Raw genomic sequence first — 16,039 nt, 5'->3', positions numbered from 1 at the left:
TTAACTGACAATGAAAAGTTATTCATGTATAGCATTTCATAGTGCATGGAAAACCATGTACTATGAAAATTAGAGGGCAAAAAACTGACTTTTCATTGGACGAGAAGGGGTGAGTATGTTCTAAAATTTGCCCAAAGATGTTATATGTTAGTTTAGCACATACTTACAACTTCTCGTCCAATCAAATTGCTTGAATTTGCCTTCTAATTTTCATAGTACATACTTTTTCCGTGTACTAAGTAACTACGCATGAATGACCACAAGGGTAAGATTTCATTGTATTGTAATCAAGATATTAGAACAAAAATTGCTACTGGCTATTTTGAAATAAATGATGTGTTCCAAATTTAACTAAATAGTTTGTAATTAGTTTTCAAAAAGATTTTTAACATCCTAATAATCAATCTTTTGATCTAAATTTTGTTTTGACAATTAAAAAAGTTTCTTTCATTTAAATAAAGAGTAATAATAATGGTGCTTTATACCTTGATTAAAGTACAACTCAATCTAAAATGTGTAATCCTTTATCTTCCATGCAATTACTTTGTACACAAAAAGAGTCAACCATGAATCTTTTGAAGGGAAATTATTAATAAAGCAATTTGATATATTTAGTCATAAATTGGTCGATAATTGGTTGCCTAATGTCCAGTGACAAATATTTCATGAATATAAACTATCCACTAGACTACCTATGGGTACATACCAGGGGCAGATTCAGCCATTTCTAAAAGGTGTTTCAACCAAAGATGTGGGAGGGGGATCCAACTGTTTGTATTAAGATAGTTTTAGGTTTTATGTGAAATTAAAAAAATGTTTTCAAGAATGTAAAGCTTTCACTGCAATTTAAGAATTGTCTGCTCTTGGTCAATTCATTTTGTCATCTTACCATGTAAATAAGTACATGTATAGTAAAACAACGCTTCGTTCATATCAATAAACATACTTACACCAGCAGCTACCTTCTTTACATTCTAAAGTCAAGGGCCTTTGAAATCCCATTTTTACAATGATATTATAGTGAGTAGATTTACAAAACTACGTAAATGAGCTACATCCAGTCAGCCAAAACATATCAATAGACTAATTACAGGATTACTCAAGTTGTAAATATGTGCTAAATTGGATATTGTATAGAAAGGTATATACTATGAAAATAAGAGCTTGGGGCAAAGCCCCTCGCTCTAATTTTCATAGTATATACTTTTCTATACAATAACCGAGACTTACTTTTGAAGTAAAATTAGTTCTAAGTCTTATAGTTCAACAACTTCCCCCAACTGGTTGTAGGTTGGCTTCTGACTGATTTTGTGTTGACGACTGACTCTAAACTAGCCTCTTGTAGGATTGGTGAAATTAATACTTATATAATAGTTCTTGAAAAACTGGTCATTATCGTGATATATGGACTGCCCACAGGACAGTGGTATTGACTAAGATAGTGATAATGACTGAGCCGAAGGCGAGGTCATTATCGCTGTCACAGCCAATACCACTGTCCTACGGGCAGTCCATGTATCACGATAAAGACCAGTTTTTCAAGAACTATTATGTTTATTTCATTGAGAAACCATGTTTTGGAAAATTCTCATAAATTCAAAATGCCTAAAGCGAACTCGAGTAGTTGTTCGATTTCTATGGCAAAGAGTGAAGACCAGTGGTAGTAATACTGCCATTCATTTTAGTGCAATTTTTCAGTATCTAAATACTTAATCAAGTTCTCTTTAATCTTATAATTAACAAAAACATATAATAAACAATTCAATAACTTAAATATAATATTAAAAATAGGAACATGTTTTATAAAAGGTACATCTCTCTAAACAGAGAAACCACGCCCACCGGTCATTAACAGAGAAACCACGACCCAACGGTCATTATCAGACGGAAACCACGCCCTAACGGTCATTATCAGACGGAAACCACGCCCCACCGGTCATTATCATGTAAAAGTTCGTTAACGACCGGTTTCCTGGTCCGTTTTGAACTGTTAATGACCGATGGAATTTATTACTGAAGAATAATGAATGTCATGTGACGCCTTGTTATCCAATAAGAGAATCTTATTCTCAACCGATATGAAATAATTGTTTTTATTATTGACAGAAAGCAAGATATCTTGCCAACAGAAGGGTTGTTTGCCAATAATATTTTTCTGTGTAATTCTAGTCAAAGTGGTGGAACTACTGCGTTACTTCTGGAGCATATATATATGTAGAAGACACACATCGTCTATGAAGATATATTGTCAATAGAATTTAATTGTTTAGTACTATATCGACGCTAATATTGCACACGGCTTCTTTTGGGGTTTACCGTAGTTTGTCTTTAAGTGGATTGCTGTAGGCTAATCATTTAAAAGCAAAGTATCTATTGTAAATATCATATATCATGTGTGTTGTGTAATCCCAATATTTGTTTTTAAATTGGACTGAGTTCCTTGTATTTGATTCATTAATTTTAAACTGTATGCTTAAGAATGATTTATGCATATATATTTCAAATTGGTTTAAGAACCTGGATGAATAACGGAGTAATCATGAACAATTGGTTAGTCGTATCATTTTCAAATATTTTCCGTTAATGCATTTCCGTTCCTTCGGGAAATGACGCAAGACAAGAAAGAAACGCGAAGAGGCGAATGGATATCTGTCATGTGATCGTGTATTGGAGTACTTCCTGTTCATTGGGAAGACAAAAAAAAAATGTTATTTATTATTTTTTCACCAACAAACCTAACATATGCATATCTATGTATTCGATATTCAGTCGGAATTATTATCATTGTCTGGATTTATCAGTCGAAAATACAATAAAGAGGACGATTGATTACTATAACGAAAGCCATGATTTAAAAGTCCATATTGTAACGTTAATATCTATAGGTTATCCAATTGCACATTGATATCGTAAAATATAGTCAGAATTGTTTTGGCGAGAAGGCACAGCAAACGTGCCAAAAAACCAATTCACATTATGTTCAGTAGCTGATACCTTTTAAAAGATTTATGTTCGCAAACAACTTGAAAATCTGTTCAGCACGCTATTTCGGTCTTTTGGTGGCCGATTCATCTACCGTACCAATGGCTTATCAACAACGAGGTTGAGAGTTCAAATCCCGCACGTGGTAAGTGCATTCGACTTCAACTAAACAGGGTAAAATAGGCTAAGGATAGTAAGATTCATTTGTATCTTAAACTGGTCAACTAAACAGGGTAAAACAGGCTAAGGATAGTAAGATTCATTTGTATCTTAAACTGGTCAACTAAACAGGGTAAAATAGGCTAAGGGTAGTAAGATACATTTGTATCTTAAACTGGTCAAACCCAACCGCAGTATTTTTATTGGTGATTCCTTTTATCCTCTTTATTTCATTTTTACGCATACCGTTATACACCAGAATAACTATTTCTTTCCTAGTATAACATATATTAGATAACGGGTAACTATAAATACATGAAAGTCGGGCATTTTCTAGATAAACATACATCATATCGTCTAATCAAAGTTACTATAAGAATTTTGGACGGGGTTACGCAGACATATAAATAAAGGCAACAGTAATATAACGCTGTTCGAAATTTATAAATTAATTGAGAAAAAAAAACAAATCCGGGTTACAAACTGAGGGAAACACATCAAATATAAGAGGATTACTACGACACACAGAAACACAACACTAAAATCGAACTATAATATAACAATGGCCATTTTTCCAAACCTCCCGCTTTTATGGCAATGTTAAATATAAAATTAAAATAACAACATTAAATGACAGACTACAATACAAATGAATGGGAGAAGATATAGGACAGAGAAACACACAAATAATAGCTTTTAAAAGGTACCAGGTTTATAATTTATTACGCTGTAGTTTTAGTAAATCTTTACGTCAACTTGGAAATGGAACTACCAAAGTTTGCGTGAGCATATGTTGTTGTCAACGTCGAGTGAAACTGACATAAGCTCTTTGGAAGTGTAGAAAAAATACAATAATTTGAACTAAAGAAGCAATTAGGTAAAGGAAGCCACATTAAGCAATAACGTGGACTTTGTATAACTTTGTGAGAGAACTACCAACATGATAGTAAGAGATTTAATACAGTTATTTTTTAAAAATTTATCTCTCTTGTTTTATTTTTTAGTGGAGAACGCAGATCTTTACGTCCAGGGGCGCCTTCAGAACCTAATGCTTACAACTACAATTACCCTAAACGAGGCTTGTTCATTATAATTAACAATAAAAACTTCCATCCGTCTACTGGACAGCGATGTCGGGAGGGTACCGGTGCAGATGCGGAGAGACTAGAAGAAAGATTTCAAGATTTAGGATTCGAAGTCAGACGTTACGATGACGCCACTGCATCAAGTATGACAAAAATTATGGTTGAAGGTAAATAAGTAAATACAATAACAATATGTTAGATTTAAAACTATGGGAACCAGCTTTGCTCCCCTTTGTTGCCGATGTTGTTTTCGTATGAGGTAGACTTCATATAGGAGCTTTTCAAGTACTAGTAGTATGAAAAGAAGCTGTCATTGTTAAATAACTTCGCGTTCCGCTATATTTTTTTGTTCTGTTACTGAACACGTAATATTTATTTTGTTGACAGTGATGGCGCATTATCCCGTAGAACGTAATATAGATAGAGAATAATACATGGAGAAATCCGTATCATATGCCGTATCATCCCGAGATACTAATATCAGCCAGAGGGCCTTTAGGCCCGAGGGATGATATTGGTCGAGTGTGATACGGCATGTGATACGGATTTTGCCATGTTTTATACGCTTTATCATATATTTCAACAGGAGAGTACATATGAACTGCTTTCTGATCCCTAGCACCTGGGTTAACTTCCGTTTTACTTTTGTTTTGTTTTAAAAGCTTTAAAAGACCTGCTCAATTACTCATCTGAAGCACCTGGGTTACCTTACAATTTGCGAGTTGTTGTTTAAAAAATATTTTGTTAATTGTATTTTTTGTGTGTTTTGTATGGTACTAGTATTTCATTGAGTTCTTTTTATAGTTGCATTTCGTGTGTCAGAAATATAAAAATTCGACGTTTGTGACATCACATTCCAAAAATTTATGTTTCTGTTTGTTTATATTTTGTTCCTAAAGTTGTGTGATCTGGAAGTGAATGACGATATAATGCGTGAGAAAGTCATGAAAGTAGTGACGGACTTAACAATGATAAAAGTTTGTGAATGTTAAGATTTGGAAGAGTTAAATTTAGTTAGTGATAGAGAATAGATGTGTCTCTATATCGAACAATGTAATTTAAGGAAAGTATATATATGTATATGAACTTGTATATAATAACTATGTATATAAGAACATAGGTTTTCAAACCCAGTGACTTATAAAAGCTCCCTGACAAATAAAATGCAAGAACACAGATACGTATAATCTAAAAATGTATACAATCCAAAAGGCAGCTAACGTCATTAGACATAAAAAAGTCACCAAAGTTTTATGAAGACTGTTTAAGGGCATACGATACAGTTTTGATCCCATATTTACAGTTTGATGAAAATTTCCATATAGGCTATTTTTTGTCTGATTGAATCAAATGTGTAATAAAAAAAATATACCTTCATGTGCTACTTATTGAGTTAAATGAAGTCGAAATTTTGTATATTTGCTCAAAATTCGGATTTGTGGCCGTATTTTCCCTTTCGAAAGAAAGACATAACTTTTTTGTTTTAAAAGATAAACACAAATTGTTTTTTTGTAAAATAATTTGTAATTTCTGTATTTTATAAGTATACTAAAAATTTATGCATTTTTTATTCAGAAATAACTCATATTTATCAAATGGTCATGAATTGAGAAAAAACGTCATTTTTTGCTGTAGATTTATCAAAATTAAAAAAAACTATTTACAGTCTTATAAAATTTAGTCCACATAATCTCCCAATAAAATGAAACAAAATTTCGTTTTAAAAAATAGGGGTCCATGCACTCGTTTTCAGATTAAATCAGTTTGAATGATAAAAATCAGTCGAAAAATGCATCTTATCCCGATATGTCACAGTTTGACGTCGCGAAAATAACATTTTACGTTAGTAACGACATTACCTTCCCTGTAACTATATCGTATGCCCTTAAGAACCCATTTTGAGGGGGGAAGGGGGGGGGGGTCTGAAGAAGCTTGCATAAACTAAAACGGAGTTAATTTAAAAAAAATAAAATAATAAATAAATTAGTAGATGTGTGATAAAGGGTGTGATAAAGGGTATGATAAAGTTGCGCGATATGGATTAAACAGCAGGCTATTTATCGAATATTCAAAACTACTGTATTTACTACTAAATGTATGATAAAAATAGTTATATCATTTTCATATATTGACGTGTAATTGACGACAACTGATATGGCACGCACTCGAAGTTGTGACTACTACCGTAACGACAGTTGGAACAGTGCAATCACATTATTGTCAATGGTCATTAACACCGGATGCCTTAGTAGAGTAGGAACTGTTTACCAAACACCCGTTTTTGATCCCAGAATTTCCGTGGGATTCCTTACTTAAGTTTTGGCTGTTTTGTGATGTTTTGTCTATTTTTCTGCAACATGTGGTTGTCGATTGTTTCTTGTTATCAGTTATATATGAATAAATATTATAAAACGTGCATGCAAGCTCTATAATTTAAAGATATATTTTAAATATATTCTACCCATATCAACAAAACTAGACAGAATTAAAAAGTCAATTGTTAATGAACAATTGAAAGGTCTTTCCTTTTATTGATAGCCTTCTTAGTTCAAAACTATATAGTTGCTAAGGACTTTTATGTACATAACAAATGGCTGTTATGGACAAAAATCATTCCTAAGGATAAAAATGTTACTTCCAGTATTAAAAATGTTATATGTACTCTTCATAGTCTTTCAAGTTAAAAACAAAGTGATTGCTAAGGACTTATATGTCGTTGCTAGGGACAAAAATGTCATTTCCAGTATCAAAAACTTCATATTTATATTGTTCATAGCCTTCTAAGTTCAAAAATATATGGTTGCTAAGGTGTTTTATGTCGTTGCTATGAACTTTGACCTCTGACCTTGATCTAATTTTATAGATCTTATTATGCTGAACGGTTATTGAGTAAATCCGATAACAAGCTATGGTCAAAATCTAGGTCATGACCTTGACCTTTGACCTTAGGTCAATTTACTTTATAGTCACGTAAATTGCTGATCATTAGTGAAGATCCTAGGTTGCTACAACTTACGGTTTCTGAGTTTTAGTGGCCAACCGAGTTAATTTTCGAAGGGCATAACCCTACCAATGAGTCGTTGAATCTTTTCGATCCATATATAACAAAGAACCAGGGTCTGTTCCTGAACAAATCTACCATTTTTTTTTTACCTATTATGGTTACGGATTTAAATGATAGCAAGGTTTTCGGTGTTAGGGGAGATAACCCCTATAATTGAAATGTTATGGGGTCCTGCCCTCACAACAAGATAGCTTTTGGTCAACCGATACTAGATACCTAATATCATTTTAACATGTCGCGTACTTTTTTGGGAAATGTCGTTATAGTTTGGCGGAAATAATAATAATAATAATAATCAGAAGAAATACAGTAAGGTCCTTCCTTATAGAAAAAGGAAAGACCTTAATTGAATTGTATCGATTTACACTGTCAAACGAGTTAAAATTATGCAATTAAAGCTCCGGCTTTCAGAAAGATTATAACGAGACACATGGCCATCTTTTGTGATTGGTTCTGTCAGTTTGACATGATTATATAAAGCTACCAATTTATTCCATTTACATTTTATATTTGTATGTGACAGATCATACATCATATAATGGTGGGATAAACTTTATACGTACCTACATGGCTTTATATTTCTAAAGATAACACATATCATTTATCAAACTATATAGCTTTTATAAGATAAAATGCAAAATGAAATTAAACTATTTGATGTCTGTTATTACAAATGTTGTACATCTATAAAGTAAGGAGGAAATTACAAATATAAAACATCACGGAGAAGTATCGTGAATCTCGTGTTACTTAAAGTGATGGAAATCATTAATCACGTTGGGTTTCTCAAAATGTTTTTTTTTACTTCATTCGAAAATGTGTTGCTTATTTTTATTCATGCTATGTATGTGAGATTTCAACTTTGTATTACAGGTTGCATTAAATATAAGAGGAGAACAACGACACAACATTAAAATGTAACACACACACACACACACACACACACACACACACACACACACACACACACACACACACACACACACACACACTGAAACGGACTAAGCATTTAGACAAAATCCTATAAGAATAACAAATATAACATCAAAACAAAATACATGAATTTGGGATAGATAAGTACCGTAACACGTCTTATAGTAATGTGAATTCACTCAAAAATAAGAGAAAACAAACGACACAACGGAAACACAACGTTAAAATGTAACACACACAGAAACGAACTTTAATATAACAATGGCCATATTCCTGACTTGGTACAGGACATTTTTAAAGAAACAAATGGTGGGTTGAACCTGGTTTTGTTACATGCCAAACCGCCCTCTTTTATGGCCATGTGAATTATAACATTAAAATGACAACACAACATTACAGGACTACAATATAAATAAATAGGAGAACACAATTGACAAAGAAACACACACATAATAGCTAACAAAAGGCAACACATTTAACATTTTTATTACGCCAGACGTGCATTTTGTCCACACAAGACTTACTAGTGACGCTCAGATACAAAAGTTTGAAAGCCAAAACAAGTACAAAGTTAAACAGCATCGAGGACCAAAAGTTCAAAAAAGTTGTGCCAAAAACGGCCAGGGTTTTCTGTTAGGTACCAGCACATCTCTATTATTTAGAATAATTTATACTTTTGCAAACAGTAAATTTTATAAAATGACTATACAAAAGATGTACATGATAAAACTGAAGTATTAGCTAATTATAGGAAACAACCGAAAAACATTACATAACCCGACAAAATGCAACACATCCGAATAAGTTTAAACCTCAACGCAAAAACAGAATGAAATAAATATTCTGCAACAAAAAATTCAAAAAGTAGAAATAAACATCCATATCAGAAGGTGAATATGAATATAATCAAATGGTTGTCCCCTTAACAATCATCATGCATGTTCTACACTTTTCATTTCAGCCAGTAGTGCATGGGTCTCCTTTGCATTACTTAGGATCGTAAATTATGGATTATTCTAGAACATCAGTTGTAAACGTATTCTAATGAATAAAATGATATATGAAAGAAGAGTATCATGTGTAAAATCATATATAGCAACAGTTGGACTTCTGAATTTTTTGAAAATGGCTGCCGTTACCATGAAAACTGCAAAAATGTGAAAAATTAAAAAATTCTTCCAAAACAATATTTCTTTTTGACCTTGTTATTGTATGTTTCAGCAGCGAATTATGACCACTCAGAATGTGATTGTTTTGGTTGTGCTATTTTAAGTCATGGAATTGAAGGGCGGATATATGCAACAGATGGGATGCTATCATTAGATGTACTTACTGGTCCATTTAGAGGAGATAGGTGCTCCTCTTTAGTGGGAAAACCTAAATTATTCTTCGTTCAAGTATGTATTTATTAATCATAGTAAGAAAAACAAAAACAGTTGGATAGAAAAAGATTATATGAAGTGACATAAGCTTGATCATTCCAATTACTAAAAGAAGACTGCTTTTTTTACTCAAAATATTTTCCGACATAAAAACTAATTATACATGTATTTTGTACAACAGAATAGTATGTTTGAGATATTTTTACGTGCAGTGTAAACGAAAAGATGCGACTTGCATAGACACCAAACGATTAGTTTTGCAATTAGTGGGTTTCATCTTAATCTAAAGTAGTTTAGTGTGACAACACCGAATACGACTTATCCGGTGTTATACTCGTCTTGAAAAACACATATTCTAATGCAACAACGTTTGTAACGTTCATTTTGATTGGATAAAGTCACTTATTTACATGGCATCAATTGACAATTGATGTTATGGGTCGTACGCGCAAGCGCAGACGACATATTGCAGATTTTAATTACATGTTTTAACGTTGTTTTCTGTCAGTTTCATTAGAATGGAGATACCAGTATTGTATTTTAAGCTCCGACGGCATCAATTGGGGATTTGATGCCGTCGAAGCTTAAAATACAATACAGTTATCTCCTAAATACAAGCCAACAATTACTGTTTTTCTTGTATGCTTGAAGCACTGATATTTATTAAAATGGCACATACAATTTTTAAATTAATAAATAAATGAGTTAGAGATAACAATTGATATCAAACTGTTCATTTAAAATATCAATTTTTGTTGTTATCTTTGTTTGACAAAATTTCCATACACCAGGAATGTAATATCACCATCATTTATCGAGATTAATATCACAACTTACAGTGTCATAAATTATTGTCCTGCAGCAAAAAATACAATGTTAAATCTGTAGTGAGACTGAGGATTATAGTTAATCACGGCATTATCATTGTTACCGGCAATAATCTGGCCGGTCAAAGTCCGACAGGAAATTCATTAGTACAGTAAAAGTCAATGATTTCTACAGGTTAATTTACTAATGACATTCCAATACTGATAATCACCTTGGTCAGTTAACTCACCTGATATCAAAGATGCCAAAGTCGACATCAAAACCGAATTAAAATCTAGTATTCCCAATGTAATTAAAAGTTAAACAATAGAAATTTTTAGCAAAACATGCGCGATTCGGCTAATGCATATACATGACGCATTGCGTTTATTGTATTGAATTTATAAAAAAAAACACGCTATCTTACAAATAAACTTATATCCAGATATAAGTTTATATCTGAATAACCCTGGCCTCACAACTTTTTTGGAACTTTTGTTCCTCGGCAATCTTCAACTTTGTAGTTGTTATGGCTTTCAAACTTTTTACACCTGAGCATAGTTTTGTGTGGACGTAGCGCGCGTCTGTCGTATAAAAAATATTTTTTAACCTATTACCTTTTGATGGCCATTGTTCGTTTGTTTCTCTGTCTTATATTTTCTCCCATTTATCTATTTATTTATTGTAACCCTGTCGTGTAATGTTGTCATTTTAATGTTATAATTAACAGTGCCATTAAAGCGGGAGGTTTGGCATGCCACAACACCAGATTCAACCAATCATTTTTTCATAAAATGCCCTGTACCAAATCAGGAAAATGGCCATTGTTAGATTATAGTTCGTTTCTGTATGTGTTACGTTTCGGTATTGTGTCGTTGTTCTCTTATATTTGATACTTTTCCTTCAGTTTTAGTTTGTTACCCGGATTTGTTTTTTCTCTATCGATTTATGAATTTTGAACAGGGGTATAATTATACTACTGTTGGCTTTATAAGTATCTCATTCTGTGTGGTAATATAATCCTTCTAACGCCACTTATAAGATAAAAGTATAAAACATATCATATTGGGAGGGGGGTTATAATTTTGTAATTTAGTTATGCTGTACCTACGTCTTAAAAATAGACCGATAGACTTCCCTCTCCCTGACTGATACTTACAATATTACTGTTATGAGATTTAATCATATAGCGTAAAGTTAAAAACAAATATCATTCAAAAGGCCTCTGCAAACACTTGTCCCATAGCTAGGTGGTCAATATAGTGTTATCATATTCTCGTTGTTACATAGAGTATCATTAAAAGAACTCTGCAAACACTTGTCCTATAGCTAGGTGGTCAATATCATGTTATCATATTCTCGTTGTTACATGGATTATCATCCAAAAGACCTCTGCAAACAATTGTCCTATAGCTTGGTGGTCAATAAAGTGTTATCATATTCTCGTTGTTACATAGAGTATCATTAAAAGAACTCTGCAAACACTTGTCCTATAGCTAGGTGGTCAATATAGTGTTATCATATTCTCGTTGTTACATAGAGTATCATTAAAAGAACTCTGCAAACACTTGTCCTATAGCTAGGTGGTCAATATAGTGTTATCATATTCTCGTTGTTACATAGAGTATCATTAAAAGACCTCTGCAAACACTTGTCCTATAGCTTGGTGGTCAATATAGTGTTATCATATTCTCGTTGTTACATAGATTATCATTCAAAAGACCTCTGCAAACACTTGTCCTATAGCTTGGTGGTCAATATAGTGTTATCATATTCTCGTTGTTACATAGATTATCATTCAAAAGACCTCTGCAAACACTTGTCCTATAGCTTGGTGGTCAATATAGTGTTATCATATTGTCGTTGTTACACAGAGTATGATTGCATTTATATATATATTGCATGTAAGCCCTGGTGTTGTGTACAGCTCCATGTGTTGAATACCATTCGACTGCTTCAATTTTGGCTTTGGGATGTCGTTCTAAAGATAATCCACCGGGAAGTATACTAGTCTGGTACTTTTTTTGTCCACTAGCTTTGATTTGTTAACATTCCCTTTTAATTTCATTTGTTATTATATTTTCTTTTTAATGTTGAAGCCTTTTAATTTTTACAGTTCCACAGTTTATATATTGCATGGCTTTATCATTTTGTTTGCAAATAATTTGTCTTCTTTCGGAATGTTAATGATCATACAGATCTAGATTTATATTTACCTCGGTTGTTATTTCAGGCCTGTCGCACAGCACCTATGAATCATTCCTTTGACAGTATGTCTGACAAGAGTGGGCTCTCTGAAGAGTACGAACCAGCCCTATCGTCCATACGGAAAGTGCCAGTAGAAGCTGATTTCCTGTTTGCATATTCAACTGTTCCAGGTAGGAGTTTTCATTATCAAATATTGAACTGTTCTAGGTAGAAGTTTTCATTGTGTAATATTCCACTATTCTAGATTAAATGTGTCATTGTCAAATTTCGACTTTTCTAGATTATAGGTAGGAGTTTTCATTGTGTAATATTCCACTATTCTAGATTATATGTGTCATTGTCAAATTTCGACTCTTCTAGATTATAGGTAGGAGTTTTCATTGTGTACTATTCCACTATTCTTGATTATATGTGTCATTGTCAAATTTCCACTATTATATGCATGTAAGAGGTTCCATTTATATATTATTATACTTCCTGTAAGAATGTCCTTCTATAGAAAAATTGCTCTATTTTTGCATAGTTTTTTAAAGAAATATATAGCGTTAACTGCACTATGCGAAAATAGTATGCCTTGCTGTTGCAACAGACTATTGATTTTCATGTCAATCATTGTCAATTTCACGTGCAAAGGCGGAGCTTAGTTGCTTTGACAGACAAGTAGGTTGGATTTATAAGCATGGCAAATAATAAACTATTACAATTGAACAATCAGGGGGAAATAGAAGATATATTCATTTAAATTTCTTTGATTATTCAATGTGAAGAGTCAAAAATTAATTTTATGGTTCAATAAATTCAAAATAAATAATAGCCTTCATTAAGTATTTATACTGCAACTAGTTGTGTTTATTTCCTAAATATAGAAACATAGCTATATTTTGTATAATGTCAATTTCATCATGGAACACTTTCTCCACAATCAGAGGTCCATTAAGGGATACAAAAGGGTTTTTTTACGATTAAAAAAGCTATGATTTTATTAATTTAAGTTGCAGTATAAAAACAATAATCATAAAACAAATGACTTCTAAAAGTATTCAAACAATTTTGGCTTCAACGGCAATAAGCAGAAGTAAACAAAGAACAAAAACGTTCTAACAGAAACTACAGTAATTTAAAGTCTCTTAAAATGTCAGAGAAATTTAAATGAATATATCTTCTATTTCCCCCTGATTGTTCAATTGTAATAGTTTATTATTTGCCATGCTTATAAATCCAACCTACTTGTCTGTCAAAGCAACTAAGCTCCGCCTTTGCACGTGAAATTGACAATGAAAATCAATAGTCTGTTAACGTTGCAACAGCAAGGCATACTATTTTCGCATAGTGCAGTTAACGCTATATATTTCTTTAAAAAACTATGCAAAAATAGAGCAATTTTTCTATAGAAGGATGTTCTTACAGGAAGTATAATAATGAATAATATTCAACTGTTCTAGGAAAAGGTCAGTTTCATTGTCCAATATTCCACTGTATATAGAAAAATGTTTCAGAGGCAAATATCAACTGTTCAAATAAAGCTTTTAACTAGAAAAGTTATAGTGGCAAATTAGGATTTAAATTATACAGCACAAGAGTCTCTGAACATCATTTAAGGGGAGAGGGTTGTTTTAGCAATTTTAGAAATTCAAATTATTATTTTATGCAGTATATGTATGCAAAATATTGCGATGGCAGTTTTGTTAGTGTGGGTCGCATATGTATCACTCTGCACATTGAAATACAAATGCAACGACTCTCTGATGTATTATTATGTGCCCTATTTACAAGACAGAATGTATGCTCTAAAACAACATACCATCACTTTCCAGTGACAGTCTATATCCTGCCTTTCTATTTCATCTCGGTCGAACATATCTCAAACACAATCTAAGCAACGGAGTTAAGATACCGAGTGTATGATTATGTACGCCGGACATTCGTTTTGTTCACACTTAACTAACAAGGTGTCTACAACTAAAACAAACGAAAAATCAATCAAAGTAAAAGCAAAAGTTGAAGACAAACAAAACAATACAATGAATTTAGTCTAGGAAAAAATACTCTATAATATCGATATAACAAAAGACAAAAAAACAGTACATTTAAAAATATTTTATGTTTAAAAAGTAAAATAACACAAATAACGAACTCAGAGGAAAATTCAAAACAGAAAGTTCGAAGTGAAATGGCAAATTCAAAAGCCAAAACACATCAAACGAATCGATAACAATACATTATCAAAGGACTGCATACGACCACGTTCAAAGTATGCTGACATATTAATCATACTTTCTAATAATCAAAAATCGAGCGCCTTCCTTCCAAATCGATTTTATACTAGAAAGTAATAAAACGTGACCTTGAATCTTATCAGTTTTATTCGAAAACACCTATTGACAAGAGATATGAATAAAATATAACGACATGTGTGATATACGTCAAAGAAAAAATAATTCAACGACATACATTTGTAAATACCAAAAGAACAGGCTTTAACAATTGAAAGGTGTATACTTCATATTTTAAAATATACCATACTACGTATCAATGAATAATTTAAACAGAAACAATGGATGATTTCTCCAATTAAAATACATTTGACGAGTTAACATATAAACCACTGACAAAAAGTTGGTTCATAATGAAGTAAAAGTAAGAATTTTGAGGTAGAAATTAAAACATAAATATGATTCTCTCTTTGTTTTCAGGCCACTATTCTTGGAGAAATAATCAAGACGGTTCATGGTTTATACAAGCACTGTGCATCGTCATAGAAAATTACGGGACTAAAATGGAACTAGTTCACATGCTTACTCAAGTCAATAGGATTGTTGCTTATGAATTTGAATCTTGTAAGGACGAAGAGTTCACTGATAAAATGAAAATGATGCCTTGTATTGTTTCCATGTTAACAAGATATGTGTATTTCCGGCCTAAAAAACCGGATATCCGGGACTAATATTTGTAATATATAGTACGTAATATGCATTTGACCATCTACATATTCATGCTACTTGCACATAATGTAATTTAAGGGTGTTAGTCTTTTATATTAAAGTGAAATAAAAATCGGTGCCACTTTTATATTTCGAATTCTTGTTGTATATGTAGTATCTTAAATATATTTTGTGATAATATATCATAATACCAAGAGAGGTAAACCTCATATGAATTTAAAATTATTTGACTGGTAAGATAGATAACAACATATAATTGAATTTGTTGGATATTACAATATTGAATGCCAGAATTTATATTCAGATGATCTTTCTTTGGAAAAATATCATCATGGTATGGGTCGGGATATTTAATAAGATGCAGTAATTAAATACTTTATGCATGGCCTCATAAATTGAGAATGCGCTGCTTCATATAATTACTATCACAGGATCGATACATCTGTACTCTTAAGTCCTAAAGAATATCACCAGCTC

General features: G+C 32.2%; 1 protein-coding gene across 3 annotated transcripts in view; it reads left to right on the top strand.

Annotated features, from left to right (window-relative positions):
- LOC143046354 (caspase-3-like) overlaps positions 1–15,689 on the top strand; it is a 38,388-nt gene extending 22,699 nt beyond the window's left edge. For 2 of the 3 annotated variants that reach the window (XM_076219485.1, XM_076219483.1), the window contains exons 2-5: positions 4,146–4,393; positions 9,445–9,620; positions 12,646–12,790; positions 15,314–15,689. In XM_076219485.1, coding sequence (XP_076075600.1) covers positions 4,146–4,393; positions 9,445–9,620; positions 12,646–12,790; positions 15,314–15,564 — 820 coding nt within the window. In that variant the 3' untranslated portion in view covers positions 15,565–15,689. The remainder of the gene's footprint in view (positions 1–4,145; positions 4,394–9,444; positions 9,621–12,645; positions 12,791–15,313) is intronic. The other variant, XM_076219484.1, reaches the window with a different exon arrangement.
- Positions 15,690–16,039: the final 350 nt, after the last annotated feature.

This window comes from Mytilus galloprovincialis, chromosome 9, assembly GCF_965363235.1.
Source record: "Mytilus galloprovincialis chromosome 9, xbMytGall1.hap1.1, whole genome shotgun sequence".
NCBI lineage: Eukaryota > Metazoa > Mollusca > Bivalvia > Mytilida > Mytilidae > Mytilus > Mytilus galloprovincialis.
This window is presented reverse-complemented; position numbering and strand designations above follow the sequence as displayed.